We start from the raw sequence: 19,064 nt of genomic DNA on the forward strand, positions 1-19,064 counted from the left end.
TGGCTAAAAAGACAAAAAGATGGGCTTCCCTGGTGGCGCAGTGGTTGAGAATCCGCCTACCAATGCAGGGGACACGTGTTCGAGCCCTGGTAGGGAAGATCCCACATGCCGCGGAGCAACTAAGCCCATGTGCCACAACTACTGAGCCTGCGCTCTAGAGCCTGTGAGCCACAGCTACTGAAGCCCTTGCGCCACAACTACTGAAGCCCATGTGCCTAGAGCCCATGCTCTGCAGCAAGAGAAGCCACCTCAATGGGAAGCCAGCGCACCGCAACGAAGAGTAGCGCCCGCTAGCCACACTAGAGAAAGCCCGTGCATAGCAATGAAGACCCAGTGCAGCCAAAAATAAATAAATTTATTTTAAAAAAAAAAGTTAATCAGGATACTCTATACTTTTTCTTTCTTCCTGCCTGTAACTTGGATATAGCAACTAGTGTTAATAGAAAATAAATCCCTTACTTTACTGTTATTCTAGTTTTCTCTTGTTTGTAGTAGAATATAGTCCTAAGATAGTAATTTTTTTTAAGACTTCCCACGTATGAAACTTCCTTTAAGTTCCAGAGCGCCAGTCTCTAACATGTCCAGTTGGATATCTCACAAATACATCAATTTTAACATGACCAAAGTCAGACCCTTCATTTTCTATCCCAGTGTGTGTGTTGAGAGGAACCTTGTAAATAGACTTCCATTTACCCAGTTACTCAGTCCAGAAACTTGAGGGTCATCCTGATTCTTTCCTTTTCCTTGCCATTTATTTTGCTCCCAGAGTTTCTCAAATCTGTCCATTTTTCTCCATCTCCATTGCCACTTCTGTAGTTGGTCCAGCCTAACTACCCTCCCAGCATTTCTAATCTTGCACCCATTCCAGTCCTTTTCTCTACATAACAGTGAGAGTGATCTTAAATTCTAAATCAGATCATGTTACTCTCCTGCTTAAATCCTTCAGTGGCTTCCCATTAGTCTTAGAATTAAATCCAAAGTTCTACAAGACTTGAATAATTTTTCCTCTTTTTCTAGTCTCATTTAATGTCCTTCACACAGTGCTCCAGTCTTCTTTTAATTCCTTAAGCACATGCTTTCTGTTTCATCTGCTTTTAATGTTCTTTCCACAATTTCCATAGTTATTTCATCTTTCAGGACCTAACTTTAGTGGTATTCTCTTAGAGAAATCTTTCCTGATTCATCCTTAAGAAAAATATGTCCCACCAATAATTCTGTATCACTTTACCCTATTTTTTCCTTTATGGAAATTATTTAATATATTTACATGTTTGTCTACTTTGTATGTGTGTGTGACATCTGACCCAATAATGTATAAACTCTATAAGGGCAGGCGTCGTGTTCATTATTGTATTTCCAGGGCTGAACACAGTATTTGGCATATAGTAGAAGCTCAATAAATATTGGTTGAATGATTGAATGACCTAATGACTATGAGGACACTCCTTTTCCTCCAAGTGTTTCTTCTTTTAAAAATTCTATTATAGAGTTGAAAAAAAAGTTATACACATTCATATACACTCCATCTGGATTTACAGTGAACATCTTGCCATATTATCTTTCTCTATTCCTCCATATATATATATATATATATATACACATATATATGTGTATGTATATATTTGTATATGCGTGTGTATAAATTTATCTACATATGTCTATATTATTAGTAGCAGAAGTAAACCATGTGAAAGAAAGTTACAGTTACATTCATCTTTAAATCAGTGTTTTTCTCCTGTGAACAAGATCATTCTGCATAGTCATGATATTGTTAAATATAACATTGAAACGATGATGTGTTTTGATTTACAGGCTATGTTCAAATTTCCCATAATATCTTTTATTGCTTTTCTTTTTCTTTTGCTTCAGGATCCAGTTAAGGGTTTCATATTGTATTTGGTTGTCATGTCCTTATATTTTAAATTATTCTTATAATTTAAAATAATACTCTTATTATTTTATTAAATTTATATTTTAAGTGTTCAAGTTGTTTATGGATTATAAACAATGTGTCTGATTGTTCATAATTAGATTTAGGTTATACACTTCTGGCAAGAATAGTACAAAGATGTTGATGTACTACTGTATGTCACTGCATCATGTCAGGAAGCTACATATCAGTTTTTACCATTATTTATGCAGCTAAATTTGATCACATAGTTAATATGTACTTGATTTCTTCATGTAAAGGTAATATTTACTTGATCTCTTCATGTAAAGGTATTCTGTTCCCTTTGTAAATAATAAACTATTTACTTTAATACTTTGCACATGTCCTGTTTACCAACAACCTTTTACCCAGTATTTTTTAAAATTGAACTACAGTTGATTTACAGTGTTGTGTTAGTTTCCTGTGTATAGAAAAGTGGTTCAGTTTATCTATCTATCTATCTCTTCTTTTTCAGATTCTTTTTCATTATGGTTTATTACAGGATATTGAATACAGTTCCCTGTGCTATACAGTAGGACCTTGTTGTTTATCTATTTTACATAAAGTAGTGTGCGTCTGTTAATACAAAGCTCCTAATTTATCCTTCCCCTCGCCTTTCCCTTTTGGTAACCATAAGTTTGTTTTCTATGTCTGTGAGTCTATTTCTGTTTTGTAAATAAGTTCATTTGTATCATTTTTTTAGATTCCACATATAAGTGATATCATATGTTATTTGTCTTTCTCTTTCTGACTTTATTTAGTATGATAATCCCTGGGTCCATCCATGTTGCTGCAAATGGCAATATTTCATTCTTTTTTGTGGCTGAGTAATAGTCCATTGTGTATATATATAGATATAGATATAGATAGATAGATATATGTACCACATCTTATTTATCCATTCATCTGTTGATGGACACTTAGGTTGTTTCCATGTCTTGGCTGTTGTAAATAGTGCTGCTGTGACCATCGGGGTGCATGTATCTTTTTGAATTAGAGTTTTCTCTGGATATATGCCTAGGAGTGGGATTGCAGGATCATATGGTAACTCTATTTTTAGTTTTTAAAGGAACCTCCATACTATTCTCCATTGTGGCTGCACCAATTTACATTTACACCAACAGTGTAAAAGGGTCCCCTTTTCTCCACACCCTCTCGAGCATTTATTATTTGTAGACTTTTTGATGAGGGCCATTCTGACCCGTGTGAGGTTATATATTATTGTAGTTTTGATTTGCATTTCTCTAATAATTAGCGATACTGAGCATCTTTTCATGTGCCTGTTGTATGCCTTCTTTGGAGAAATGTCTATTAAGGTGTTTGGCCCATTTTTTGATTGGGTTGTTTGTTTTCTATATTGAGCTGTATGATCTGTTTGTATATTTTGGAAATTAAGCCCTGTTGGTCACATCGTTTGCAAATAATTTCTCCCATTCTGTAGGTTGTCTTTTCATTTTGTTTATGGTTTTCTTTGCTGTGCAAAGCTTCAAGTTTCATTAGGTCCCATTTTATTATTTTTGCTTTCATTTCCATTACTCTAGGAGACAGATTCAAAAATTATTGCTGCAATTTATGTCAAAGAGTGTTCTGCCTATGTTTTCCTCTGGGAGTTTTATAGTATCTGGTCTTACATTTAGGTCTTTAATCCATTTTGAGTTTGTTTTTGTGTATGGTGTTAGAGAGTGTTCTAATTTCATTCTTTTACATGCTGTCCAGTTTTCCCAGTACCACTTATTGAAGAGACTGTCTTTTTTCCATTGTATATTCTTGCCTCTTTGTTGAAGATTAATTGACCGTAGGTGTGTGGGCTTATTTCTGGGCTCTCTATTTCATTGATCCGTATGTCTGTTTTTGTGCCAATACCATGCTGTTTTGATTACTGTAGCTTTGTAGTATTGTCTGAAGTCTGGGAGGGTTATGCCTCCAGCTTTGTTCTTTTTCCTCAGGATTGCTTTGGCAATTCTGGGTCTTTTGTGGTTCCATATAAATTTTAGCGTTATTTGTTCTAGTTCTTTGAAAAATGTCATGGGTAATTTGATAGGGATAACATTAAATCTGTAAATTGCTTTGGGTAGTATGGCCATTTTAATAATGTTAATTCTTCTAATCCAAGAACATCATCCGGTAATTTTAAACATCTATTAATGGCCCTTGCCTGAATGAATTATTACATTGGTAATAATTTCATTATTCCCTCTCTCTATATATATTAGCTGCCATTTTTTTGATAAAGAACTTTCCTTGTCCCCAACACATACTTCTATTTAAAAAAATGTCCTCAGTCGATTTCATTTTTATTCTAATATATTATTTATTACTGTTATTATTTTTTTTTTAAATCTCAAATTTGGCCAATGGGAAACCCCTCAAAGTGGCTCCTCTGCCTTTGGAGACAATGACCTTTCGTCCAAAGACATAGCCAGCCTGAGAAGACTCTAGAGGGAGGGAGCCAGGAAAATATATAACCGTTCCTTCCTCTGACGTCCTGCTGGAAGTCGAAGCTTGACTGAAGTGCCTTGATGTAGTTCATATAGGTCAGTTTTCCAAGTGCAGAGAGCAGTATGGAGAAAGGTAGAGAGTGAGTCCAGAGGGACAAACAAGGTATCTGGCAAATGTATGCATATATAGAGTCATGGACCCCTTGAAATCACTATGTAAACCAGAGGTTTGAAACCTCTGTGTTATTTAATCCCTTTTGCTAGTAGATCTACTGAGTGCTAGCAGTGTATGTGGTTTATTTATGTCTTATATGAATGTTACTTTCTACTCTGAGATTTCTCTTAAAAAAAATTCATCAGCTCTTATTCTCAATTTCAGTATTTCTCAACAGTGCTCCTCATTGCACTTTTAAATATATGACCAAGTAGTCTTGACCCTCAGAGTCCTCTATAAATAGCTCCATTGCTCTTTTCATCTAGGAGATTAAGATCCAAAATAGTTTCAGACACTTCAGACACCATTCTGTTGCTAATATCTCTAGGGAAGAAACAATGTCTGTTAACTTCTTTCTTCTGATCACTCATCTGTTTTATTATTTTATGAGACAGTTTCATCAGAAACATTGTATTTGGGATTGAGCATTTACTGAGTAATAAAAAAAAGGCTTTATGGCCCCAATTACTTCTGAATGGGAGTTAATTACAGGGCCTCTCAGTGAATCAGAACCATTGTATTGTTATAGCATCTTTGTATTTTTTTAGTATGTTTTTTAGCCAAATGTATAATCTATTGCATAATCCAAGTTATTTAAATTTTGGTAGATTGCTATTAATTTCCCCTCTAAATTTCACCTTTTATCTGTGTTAACAATATCTTCTTGCTGAGTGCCACATGTTTCTTCTTGTTTGATAATATATCCCCTCTCTAACATCAGGTAAGCTCATTTCTGTTTTAGTTTTTAAATGTAATATTCATTTCACTACTTTTTAGGATTTGTTTTCATAGATCACATTTTCGAAGCTAAGCTTTCGGACTTAACCCCTACTTTTTTCCCTAGTTTTATAGTGGGAGCAAAGTAGTGTTTACACAACCTAATTAACTTTACAAATAATGTTCTATTATTGTTATTCCTCTTCAGTCTTTTCTGAATTAATTGAACCTCAGTTATGAAGTGTTTTTAAATATCACTTCTTATTTATTAAATTCTAAATATCAGTATTTTTTAAAGTGCATCAGTTATTACCGTAAGCCAGATTCCTAAGATGGACTATTTCATATTACTTAAAAGATTTAATGAGAACACTTTTTAATATGTTACTGACAGTTTTTTTCTTTCTTCAGTGAGTATGACATTAACATGTCTCCTCATTAACCAAAAATCTTAGTGGTCTTCTGATAATCATTTTGAACCTTATAACCATTTTTATCATACTAAAGATGTTGAAATTATAGGAGATTTGGGTCCAATATTTATTCATTAATTCAGTCAGGCAAGCATTCTTTGGTAGGCCCTAAGGACCCAAAGATGAATACTGCACAGTCACTGCCCACAGACATATAAGCAAATATAGTATGTAATAAGGGAAAAGATATGAATAATACAGTGTGGTAAGTATTATAATCAGTGTATGCTTAAGGTAGGTGAGTGACGCAAAGCATAAGTAACATTTCTTGGGGTGCTGCCAGAGAAGACTTGTTAGGGGAGAAGACATAATAAATGTTTAATAGGTGAATAAACACTAATAAGTAATAAAAAAGGATATAGTTCTATGCTGTGGGCTCTAAAATTCTATTATCGGGAATTCCCTGGCGGTCCAGTGGTTAGGACTCCGCACTTTCACTGCCGAGGGCCTGGGTTCAATCCCTGGTTGGGGAACTAAGATTCTGCAAGCCATGTGGTGCAGCCAAAAAAAAAAAAATTCTATTATTTTATTTAAACATAAGTTAGGGAGAAACTTAGACACTTGAAAATGCAACTAATGTTATGAGGTTATACAGCACGTGCTGATTGCCAAGTGAATGATACAGTAACTAGAATTTATTGATATATTCTGCTACACAGACTATATATCTGATATTATATGTAATCCTCACTAACTCTCTGAGGTAGGTACTGATACTAAGGCCATTTTACAGGGAAAGGCACTTGAGGTTTACAGAGGTAAAATAACCTCCTAAGATCACACAGCTAAAATATGGTGGAGCCAGGATACCTGCTCAAGACAAGATCAGCTTTAGAAACAGTGTTCTTAATCATTAAAAAATGAACATAAGGAACCATAGGAACCCAGAGGAGAAGGAAAAACTTGCCTGTTGAGAGCATTTGGAGAAGAGTTAAAAATTAGATACATGATGGGTATCATGATGGGTATATTCCAGGCATGGGTATTGGCATACATAAGTGTTGGTTGGGCAGTATACCGTAAGTAAACTGGACCAGTATGATGGAGTAGTTCATTCATGTAGGAGCATCAGGGAAGATCAGGTTGGAATCTGAGGATGGAATGGGAACCATCTGTAAAAAATCCTGAAAATGAGTAATCTGTACTTGATCTGATAGAGAGCCATTGAGGTTATGGGAGCAAGGGAGTAATATGGAAGTCACTGTAACATAATTGTTAAGTTCTTGAGTATCATTTTCAGATTTTGTGATCTTTAGCATGCAAGTTTACTACTCTTAGGTTCCTTTGTCTTATCTATAAAATGATAATGGTAATACTATCTATCTCACAGAGATTAATTTGTAAAACCTGACATATCCAAGCATTGAGCAAATGTTACATATTATTATTATTGTTGATGTGTTTTAGTAAATTTAATCTGAGAACAGTGCATAGGAGTCTAGGCCTAAGCATTAGGCCGTTAGTTGAGAAATGCTTGAAACATAGTTTTAGCAGGTAAATGGAAAGGAAGGGACAAATACTAGGACTGTTTTAGATGAGTAATATCAATATGTTAAGGTATATAGCTTTCTAAAAATACATGTTTCTTTGTGCTGTTTCATAATATTCATGTTTTCATTGTTATATCAATAGTTAATAACTGAAAACTGAATGTAACTTTATAATTTACAAAGCCACTTTGACATGTTATTGAATTTGATTCTCAGAACCATTCTGTGAGATACTATTATTTCCATTTTATTAAGGCTCAGAGAGGTTAAGTGATTCATTGAAGATCATGCAAATTAATAAAGGAAGCAGTTTAAAACTTGCGTTTTCATACACCTATTCTAGTGCTTTCCCCTTTATTCCTATATTATGTTATGACGAGAACTGATGTACTATAGCAGGCAACAGTATGAAAAACTATTATTAGTATTTGAAAGAGTTAATATCATTTCTTAGACATCTGCCTTAATACCAAGAAATAACCAAGGCATGAAAGGAGAGAGACAAGTTCAGAGTCTACTAGTTATCTAATTCATATATAAACCCAGTGATATTTGAATATAATCTCTGTTTAGAAGATCACAATATTAAGTGGCTATAATTTGCCATTTTAATAAACCTTCGGCAAAAATGAAAATAAACTCTTGATTTTCTGCACCAAACCATATTAGGCATTTAATACACTCTGGGTGATTGTAAAATATTTTACAATAGAGCTATTTCTTAAGTGTTTTTAAATAGTATTGATCATGAAACTTTTTGAAATTTACCATCAGGCCAATGGTGGCAGAGTCTACATAGAACTATGCTTCGTGGTGTTCTGGGAAAAACCTTTCGGCTTGTTGGCTATACTATTCAGTATGGCTGTATAGCTCATTGTGCTTTTGAATACGTTGGTGGTGTTGTCATGGTAAGTTTTTACATTCAAGAAAATAATCATTTAAAATATGTTTTTTTTTTAATTGAAGGAAGAGAGTGTTTGAATTGGCACTGATATAAAATATAAGAACTGTAACTTTAAATATGGTCCTGCATTGTTTCTTGCAGGGGCACAAAGGCCCTATTAATCTAATAATACTAGTTTTTACCATTTATTGAATGCTACTTACTGTGTTCCAGGATGTGTTTGATGTTTTACATTTATTAACTCATTTAATCTTTTACACTATGAGATACTTACTAGAAATCTCTTATACACATGAGGAAACTGAGGCTCAGAAAGCTTAAGTAACTTTCTGCAGGTCCCACAATTCCAAGTAGACTTGGAATTTCAGCACAGATTTCTCTGATTTTCAAAACCCCTACTTTTAACCACTGTGAAGAGTATCAATAACTGTCCTGAAAATAAATGATTATTCTGCCTTGTGTCAACATCAAAATGTTAAGGCTGTCCTCCTACCAATGCATTTCCTTAATATTGCATCATAAATCTATCGACCATGACAATACTAACCTTTTGTCATATAAATGAAAGAATAAATTGATTGTTCAGTCAGTAAGTTTTGCTGTTGGTGTTGCTATTTTTATCAGGTTTACCCTAAGATATTCACAGTCATATAATCTCAAGTTGAGCTGGAGTAATGCAAATAAATATATTTAACTGAAACTCCCCTCTTTGATTTTTTTAAATTTACATTGGTATTTCCAGTAGGCTACAGAGTTAGCAAAAAACCTGCATTGTGGTCTTTGTTTTTTCTGCCCAAGTAGGAAGTTTTGAGTAAAAAGTTTTATTTACATGTAAGTGGAGTGAATGGAGACTGTTGTGTTTAGATTTTTCAAGTTGCAATGATCATTTATTACAGTTTTGAGATATATATGAAGATAATTGTTTTACCTACTAATATGAAAATCTTTAAAGTACATCTCATTATGCCAATATTTTTCAATAGAAAATATAAGTTGCAGCCCCATCAAATGAGTAAGCTGTTCTCTTGGAAGAAAAGGAAAGGCATCAACTCATTGAGAATAGTATGATACCACTTGGTAAATAACTGTCATGGGCACTGGATGATAGCTGACAGTAGCAAGAAAAAAAAATCATTAATTTATTCATTCAACAAGTATATATTGAGTATCAACCTTATGCCAAGCACTGTTCTTGACCTTGGTTACACAATTGGGAACATGAGAGACAAAGTCCGTGCCCTCATGATGCTTAAATTTTACAAGATGGCCAAAATTTGGAAACATAGATGTTATTTTATTTCTCTATTATAATATAATATTAACAAACCATTTTAAATATATTTTGCCTGTTTTTCCAGACTTGCTGGCTACTCTGTAGAGTTGAACTTATCTTGGAGCTTCCAGCTTATTATGAATCATCCTCCAAGCTTGAAGAACATTTGCTTGATTTTCTTTCTTTTAAGCCTGCTCAGATGATTTATATTTTAAAAGGTTTTCAACTTAAATTTAAAAATTGCCTTTCTTTCAGTGTTCTGGACCATCAATGGAGCCTACAATTCAAAATTCAGATATTGTTTTTGCAGAAAATCTTAGTCGACATTTTTATGGTATCCAAAGGTAAATTCTGCCACAGGTATATTAAATTGATGGTGAAAACACACATATACATTGTGTCTTTTCTGCACTTTCTTAACTTTAGCTTTAAAAACTCTTTTGTAAATAACCAAATTAATGACCAACTGGGTGAAATTTTGGCTCAAATTTTTTCTCTCAGTTTGAGAAATTTTAATAGTTTCTTTAAACATGCAGTTCCTTGTATCATTGTGCAAAGTAGATAGCAGTCCCTTTTATAATGTGCATTCAAGCCTTCTTTACTTTTTTTTTGCGGCGGGGGTTGGGAGGTGGGTTTGTCCTAGAATGTTTTGAATAAAGAACCAGGGACTTAGAAGCTACATTACATATCCAAATCAGTGATTTGATTTTTTAATTTTTAAAATAATCCTGCATTTCTATTGATGACTGTCTTATTCTCTATAGTCTATGATGAGCAGTCGGTGATTTTTAGACTCTAGCACTGTATATAGCTGGGAGCCAGGAATCTTATTTATTATAAGTCTCCTGATTAATTATATTAATTTAAAAAACTCCTTGGGAAATATTGTTTGCCACTACATCTTTTAAAATCCTACTCTAAATGGTGTTTCCAATCCTTGAGATACTGTTTATTCTACTTAACTCCCTGATTATTATTCCTTCTGAATGGATGTGAAGTTTTAGTAATTTAGTGTATTTTCTAAAGGACACCCCTTTGATTCCCTAAAATTTGGGGTCCATTAGTTTTTCATAATTCTGAAAAAATAGATCTGTATCACATTTCATCTTCATAAAATACAAATTTTACTCACTTGAGCTGGTATTTAGCTTATAACATAAGTAGGTTTAGGCATTCCTCTTTCATTATTGTCCTTTTTTATAGTCTACTTCCCATTACTGAAAAATCACCAAGAATAGTGTAAAAATGTTCTTTGTGTTTACTCGTTCTTCCACTATCTTAGATTCTGTAAATAGAAACTCTCTTGCTCAAGCTGTATGGTCTAGCATGGTCTGTGGGTAATTCCTCAGATCTTTTATCCGTAACAACTTCAAGATAATACCTAATTGATAGATATGGGGTTATAAAATAAAACTTATATAACAGGTTATGTTCTAGCTTCCTTTTCTTTTTAACTTGTATCAAAATAACTTATTACAGTCTTTGGATTAACTGGAGACCTAGCTTCGCTGCAACATGAAGACAAGCTTCTGTTTTCCATGCTAATCACATGATTTCACTCTCATAGTCCTTGAGCATCCTTAACAAGGAGCTGGACTCATTGGCTAAATAGTGTTTGAATGAACAGCTCAATATTGTCTTTTTTTTTTTTTGGATAGATACTCTTTGCATTCAGGTGGTAATACAAATAACTATATTTAGTAAATTAATTAAGATTCTTTAGAGGTTTTATTTTGTATTCTGCTCCTTCAGGGGGCCCATTAGATGGAAGGACAGTTCAAACTTTGGCATTTATAGGAGACATACCAAAGTAACTTTTACAGCCAAGGTAGTCAGTTGGTAACTCCTACTTTAAAAACATTACTGTCCTGAGTATTTTTTCTTTGTAGCACAGAACTCTTGAGATTTCAGGGGAATCTCTGACCCCTGGCAAGAGATCCTCTTGCTAGCTGTTTCTAAAGATAGAGTAGCCATTCATTTAGGGAAAATGAAAGTATGCATATCTGGTATCTAAAGGACATAGATTTTTCAGTCCAATGGACCGAACACTCATACTTGAGACAACCATAGTCTCTTATTACTACTTATTCTTTCAACAAATAGTTAATGAGCACCTCACTTATAAGATGTGCTGTACCTGATAGAGAATGTTAGGCTTAGCAAGATACTAACCCTTGTTTTCAAAAGCTTACACTCTAGGAGGGGATAATAAGGATATTTATAAATGATACAGGAAAATTTCAGTCTTAGTTCTATTAAGTTTCTTTTAAAATCCTATTTGAAAGAGTTGAGAGTCCAAGGTTATATATTTTGATTTAAGCTCTGTGCCTATAATATCTGGTTAGACCACCAGAAATATAGTATACAGTAATGATGCTTTCTATTAAAACACCTTGACTGAATTATGATTTTTACGTTGCCATTCGAGTGCAGAGTTTGTTTTGAGGATCATATTGATTATTTTGTCAAAACACTTAAGCTGAGGGCTTCCCTGGTGGTGCAGTGGTTGAGAGTCGGCCTGCCGATGCAGGGGACACGGGTTCTTGCCCCGGTTCGGGAAGATCCCACATGCCGCGGAGCGGCTGGGCCCGTGAGCCATGGCCGCTGAGCCTGCGTGTCCGGAGCCTGTGCTCCGCAACGGGAGAGGCCACAACAGTGAGAGGCCCGCGTACCGCAAAAAACAAACAAACAATACACTTAGGCTGAATAAAACTCCCATGGAAAACATTTCTTTCCCCAAAGCTAGCCAAAATCAACTTCGTTAGTATGTTACATAGGTTACAATATTTGCAAACTTATTCATCTGAACAGTTCCATTGACGTGGTTCCAGTTGGTTGGAAAGAGATACTTTATAACATTTTCAAACAAGTGTAAGCCTTATATTGCACTCCAAATTATAGAATTTAGTGTTTTAATAGCATTCAACTCTTATCAAGAATAACCTCAAGAAATGACTGTTCTGAATACTATTGCTCTATTTTCTGTAAAAGTTCTGATGAAGATGGTATCTTTACTTTCCTTACATAGGTATCCTTCTTGTATATTCCTCTTTAACTTAGTTGTTAAGGAAAATTTTGTCATACCTCCCAAACTAAACTTTATTTTATTAGGTAATGATTGCCATGTAATTAATCATAATTTATTTTTTGACCTGACTACCAAAAGTTTTGAACTCATTGTAATACTTATATATAGCAATAACTAGGTTTCTGATTTAACCATCATCTTCCTTTTATTTTTGCGACTTTTGATATTGTTTTGATATATGCATCTTTTATTACAAGCAACATCAAATTATTTCCTGAACCTGGTACAGATAATAAGTAAATATATTAAATCCTTTCGATTGTGAGCAACAGAATTCACTTATTGCTCATTTCATGCAGAAAGAGCATTTTGTATTCTCTTTGGTTGAGGCACTAGTCATATTTTTTTATCTCCTTCTTCCTTTCCAATTTTCGATATCTTCTTAGTCTTCTGATACATGTAGATTGTTATTTCTTCCATGAATCCTGTCTTCCATATGTAATCATATCCATATTGGTTCTATATGTTTGATTTGCCAGTTTATTTTTTGTAATATATGTTTGGATAGCTTTTAGCATTTTATTTGGCTGAGTCTTCTGATATTTTTTCTCAAATATATCTTTTTTGACTGTACTGTAAACTATCCAGGTTATATAATTTATATGCTACAATTCCTCAGTTCTTTAAGCTCTAGGGAAACAGATGATGTTTCTACCTTTTTATGTGCTCTAGAGTCAATCAGTGCTACTGCTGGGCAGTCAAATTTGCTTGGTTAATTTGATGGTATTTACACGGAATTGTTTTTTCATAGTTTTGGTTCTAAAATTTGGACACAGAAGTAACATTGAGTGGGTATAGTGCAAGAAGATAATTCTCATGGAATTATCAGAAATTTTAGAATCTTCTAATAGCTCTTCCATCACTCTCATTGTTAGATTCTGACCCATAAAGTTAGTCACAAAGGTTCTCAAAGCTGGTAAATGTATGGGAGGGTCAGTATATCAGAGGATAAAAGGTGTGGCTTTGTTTAAGTTGCTTTATAAAAGTATTGTAGCAGTGCCATGCATGTGTTTATGCTAATAATAACACTGACATTTCTTTGACTTTTTCCCCTCAGAGGTGACATTGTGATTGCAAAAAGCCCAAGTGATCCAAAATCAAATATTTGTAAAAGAGTAATTGGTTTGGAAGGAGACAAAATTCTCAGCAGTAGTCCATCAGTTTTCTTTAAAAGCCATAGTTATGTAAGTAACATTTCAATTATGTTATTCATTGGTATCATAGTTGATTAACATTAACTGAACACACTGACAAATGATTATAACTTTTATTCATATTTTGAATATAAGTTAGAATAATGCATTCATTAGAATTTAAGTATGTTTGTATCAAGAACAACATGGCCATTATAGTTTATATATTTTATTTCCTTTTAAAACCCTGTATAAAAAACATCTCAGTATTAGTTGTTGCAGGCAAGATAAACCAATGAATGTCAAAATAATGGGCAGACGTTTGAGGAAAAATAGTGTATTTGCATAGTCTCAAAGTATCTTTCCCGGGCTTCCCTGGTGACGCAGTGGTTGGGAGTCCGCCTGCTGATGCAGGGGACACGGGTTCTTGCCCCGGTCCGGGAAGATCCCACATGCCGCGGAGCAGCTGGGCCCGTGAGCCATGGCCGCTGAGCCTGCGCGCCCGGAGCCTGTGCTCCGCAACGGGAGAGGCCACAGCAGTGAGAGGCCCGCGTACGGGGAAAAAAAAAAAAAGTATCTTTCCCAAGATATTTTTACAAAGGGAAAAACAGTAGCTTCGTAGAGGAGAAACCTGGCAGACACCACCTTAACTGAGTGATCAAGGTTAACTTTACCTGTAATAAGACATCAACATAATGTGACCCCTGAATTCAAGAACTGAGAAGCGCACATCACCTTTGTGGTACTCTTGTAAAGAAGGTATAGCCTCATGAGAAAACATCAGACAAACCCTAACCTAATAACCCTAAAGGGTCATTCTGCCACATAATTGACCAGTACTCTTCAAAAATGTCAAGGTCTTTAAAAAAAGGAAAGTCAGGAATTGTCATAGACTGGAGGAGACAAAGGAGACATGACAAGTAAATGCAATCTGGAATTCTGGCTTAGATTGTTTCTCCACTGACTTGTTAGTGGAAAATCTGGTAAAACCAAACACAGTCTTGTAGTTTAGTTTTTTAAAATCCTATTTAAATGTTTAGGATAGATATTTTGGTGTAGTCAACTTGCCAACTCAGTTAGGAAGAAGAGCAAGAGCAGTAGAACGGAAGAGTGAAGAGCAAATGTAATGTGTGAGCCCCTTTCACCAGTCACATGGCTGCTGAGACAGCTTGTGGCAGGGGAGGGCAGCCTTCTGTTTACTCAGCATATACTCTTCTCTCTTTAATTATAATTTAATTTTCTATTTTTGTTTAAATTTTCTGTGTCACTGTCAGATTATTAATAGAGCTGTTACATCTGTTAAGTAACTTTATCTTCATCCCCAGTGTAAACATATAATTAAGAGTTAAATTGTCTTCATCATTGTAAATTTATTTTGACCTACAGTAGCCTCTGATTGCCCTATAAGTTTGATCAGTAGACTATTAAATAATCTGTTATTTATTTACCGTTCTTAATAGACTATGGTTCAGCTGTGCAAATGTTTATTACACTTTTGATGTTTATTACTACAGTGCTAAACATCCTAGGAATCCTTAGCTGATGGTGATAATGTTAAAGTTGAGAATGTGGTATCAGGTAACCTATTTTTCTGTGGCCTTCATCATGGATACTTATCCTTTTATTTTTCAAAAATGTCACTTATTTACGTAATGGTTTCACCTTCACATGACTATTTTCATTTCTTGAGGCATTCTAGTCACTTCTAAGTTGCTTTAGCAACAAGCATATACTTCAGACCAGAAATAGTTTTATCAACAGAAAGAATAACAAAATATATAAATGATAGCATCTACTATCTGTGTACAGTGTGTACACTGCTGTTGTTTTCTTTTAAAATTATTAGAGGAGGAACATTAGGATGAAAAGATTTAGATAAAATCTCTGCTAAGTAATCAGAGAAAATAACCAGAGGACTATAAGACGTACATTTTTTGAATATTCTATTTAAAGAAGACATTCATCGAATTTTTGTTTGTTGAGAGGATAAATTAGGGGACACTGCCATTTTGTTCCAGGTGTATTCCATTCACTTTGGTTTGCATGTTTATAAGTGTACAAACAATTGTAATAATATTGGCCAGCACTTAACTGTGTACTTACTCTGTACCTGACACTGTTGAAACTCTTTCCAAGGGTTAATTTATTTAATCATCAAAACAGTAACCCAGTGAAGGTGGTAGTAGCATTTGACAGATGGGAAAGCTGAACAACAGGGAGGTTAAATAAATTGTCCAATTTCAAACAGTAAGAGAAACAGTTGGAATTCAAACACAGGTAGCCTGGCTCTGTCCAGAATCTATATTCTTTACCACGCCACTACTTTTCATCCCAAAATATCCTCTACTTACTATTATTACTTCTACTCCCATCTCATAAATTGTATTTCCCTTAAAATGTATTTGTCTTTATTATTTTTAAAAAGAAAGGCAGCTGTTTCTAATCAGGGCCAGTATTAGTTCTGAAAGACAAGCCAGTGATTTTTGAAGGCTTCCCGGCTCCACCAGTTTTACTAGGCTGCGTTTTTTAAGCCATAAGAATTGTGTGGCTATTACAGAACCACTTTAGCAAATGTGTTCCATTAATCAAGGTGACTTATAACAAAAATTCATCCAAGTTTGGAGCACTGAAGAGATATCCAAACCTTTTGCATTCTGCCCCTCCAGAGTGTTCCCTTTTCCAGCTATCTCAGAAGCACACTGGTGCTGCATGCTATGAAAGGGGTTTCTTCCCCTTATCTGTGCATCCTTTCAGAAAAATCATTGTTGTTTATAGGTTATGAAGACATTACTATTCAGATCTTGATTGAGATGCATAATAAGGATGATATATATTAAATGTGTTTTGAATTTCAGGCAAAAAACATTTATTCTCCTAAGTAGGTGCTTCAGAAAGCAAAACACCAAAATTGTCATTTGGAACCTAGAACATAGAGTTTAGCATATGAAAGAAATAGCATTGTTTGTAAGTTGGCAAACAAGAATATAAACAGATCATTGGTTAAGTGATGTGAAACCATTTTATTCATTCCAGAGTTCTAAAAGTTCATGTGGCAAGCAGCACTTACGAAAGGTGATTTATTTTTTGCATTAAGCATTTGGAAACGAAGCAGTCCCTATCAAGGTCCTATTGCAGTGGGTTTTGCTTATTTTCATGGTATTGAGGCCAGTGATTTTTTCCCTTGGGTTATGGGCTGAGCATTGGCTACTAGGAAATGAGCTTAATTTGTGACTCTCAAAAGAAACAAATTGTACTCAGCTCAAACATCTTGAATAACTTGCCTTTCTATACTATAGGAATTCCTCAGTTTGCTGCTAGAAGCCACTAATTTGCCAAAAATAATTTATTTGGAAGAAGCATTTAGCAGGTAGGAAATACATTAAATGAACAGGCATTCTCCTGTTGATCTGCACAGCAGGCGATTTAACGTAGTCTCCATTCCCCTAGGGAATATAGGGCCAGGACTCAGGAAATACAGTAAAATTTTCTTATAAAGCTAATCAAGAAACTGTAACACTTTATAATCTTTCTCAGGATAACATTGTGTCATAGTTCAGGGCTGTGATTTTAATCCATAATGTAACTGTGGTATAGTTAGTCATTTTGGAATACAGTAAGTTCCTATCAGCAAACAAACATGCTATGAAATCTCCCATCTAAACAAACAAACTCCTTTGGCACCACATCCTCCTATAGGAAAGAGTCGTGCATACTTACTGACTCGACTCTGAACTTTATATTCTCTTTTGAACTCATTCCACTTAGACTTTGGTCCCCAGCACTTTATTGAAAAGGCTGTTGTTAAGAGTCACTGATGACTTCTCTGTTGTTGATCCAGTGATCAGCTTTCGGTCCTCGTTTTACTTGACCTATTCTTAGTATTTGAAGTAGTTGTTCTTAAAGCCTGGTTTCACTTAGTTTTGGGGATACCACTCTCTTTAGGTTTTCTTCCTCTCTTTCTGCTTCTTCTGAGTGTCCTTTGTTGGTTCCTCCAAATACTGGAGTAACTCAGGGTTTGTATTTTAAACTTCTTTTGTTTTTATATACGTGCACTTAAGGTGACCTCTTCCTGTCTCATGGTTTTAAATACTATCTAACTCAAGACCTAAATTTATATCAACCACAGCTTCTTTCCTGAACTCCAGAATCATATATCTGATAGTCTGTTTAATATCTCTACCTTAGTATATAATGTTCCCCTTGAACTTAATATGTCCAAAACTAAACTGATTTTCCTTCCAAAACTGGCTTGTCCCACATGTATTTCCCAATCACGGTAAAGGCGCCTCCATTCTTCTGCTCACTCAGGTCATAAACCTTGGAGTCATCCTTGCCTCTCTTCCTCTTTCACCCTCCCATCCAATCCACTAGCAAATCATGTTTACAAGATTATATCTTGTAAATATAATCAGAATTAGACGACATCTTGCCCCCATCACTGCTACCATCCTGGTGCAAGTCAAATTCATCTCACTCTTGTTTTCTTGCAGTAACTTCTGAACTTCTCTCTGAGCTTATACCTTTCCCATCTTCTTGCATCCTTACCCCTCTACTGACTACTCTTCACACAGTAACTGAAATGAACCTTTTTAATAATTATGCTTTTTCATAAAAATAATGTTACTCTTCTACCCAAAGAGCTCAGTGGCCTCCCATCTCATAATTAAAGCCATGGTCCTTTTGATGGCCTACTAGACCCTACACTCTTCCTGCTGCCTGTTCTTGTAATTAAAGTTTCATTGGAACATGGCCACACTCATTTATTTACATATTGTCTGTGACTGCTTTCAGTAAAACAGCAGAGTTGAGTCATTGTAACAGAGACTCTGTGGTCTGCAAAGCTTAGCTATTTACTATCTGGCCTTTTACAGAAAAAGTTTGCTGACCCTTGCTCTACCATGTAAGGTTCTTAATGGCAGAGGTTTGTTTTGATCTCAGCTGATTCCTCAACACCTAAACTTTATTTGGCATCTAGTAGATACTTTAAAAATACTTGAAGGGTGGACAAATGGATATATGACTAGAGTCTGACAGTGTTTTGTTTTAGTTTCTATTCTACTCAGTTTCTTCTGGTTTTTACTGCAAACTCGCTCTGGAGTAAAGTGCACGATGTTCTATTTTTCAGTAATATAGATGTTCCTGTAGCTCACCACACTGTATGCTAATGCTGAACTGGCCAATCTGTGTTTATTCTAGTCTTCATAGAAGACTTGAAAGCTCTTTCTTCCATGGTAGGGCTACTTGACCATTCTCCATAACTGCAGGTAAGTGTTATAGAAAATATTGGAATGCCCCTGTTACTTTGTACCAGTGTAGCATTGTGCTGATTAAACGTTTCTTTCCCCAAGTGACTTCTATTTGGACTGAATGATAGTTTTCAGCCCTTTTATTAAAGCAGATTAAA

At 34.9% G+C, this 19,064-nt stretch overlaps 1 protein-coding gene across 5 annotated transcripts in view; it reads left to right on the forward strand.

The window, feature by feature from the left end:
* IMMP1L (inner mitochondrial membrane peptidase subunit 1) overlaps positions 1 to 19,064 on the forward strand; it is a 74,212-nt gene that overhangs the window by 39,249 nt on the left and 15,899 nt on the right. For all 5 annotated transcript variants that reach the window (XM_089915011.1, XM_022583710.3, XM_089915014.1 and 2 more), the window contains 3 exons: positions 8,037 to 8,170; positions 9,695 to 9,783; positions 13,585 to 13,711. In XM_089915011.1, coding sequence (XP_089771137.1) covers positions 8,066 to 8,170; positions 9,695 to 9,783; positions 13,585 to 13,711 — 321 coding nt within the window. In that variant the 5' untranslated portion in view covers positions 8,037 to 8,065. The remainder of the gene's footprint in view (positions 1 to 8,036; positions 8,171 to 9,694; positions 9,784 to 13,584; positions 13,712 to 19,064) is intronic.

This window comes from Delphinapterus leucas, chromosome 7 (assembly GCF_059928025.1).
Source record: "Delphinapterus leucas isolate spDelLeu-1000000601 "Yukka" chromosome 7, BTC_Dleu_Yukka2, whole genome shotgun sequence".
Lineage (NCBI taxonomy): Eukaryota > Metazoa > Chordata > Mammalia > Artiodactyla > Monodontidae > Delphinapterus > Delphinapterus leucas.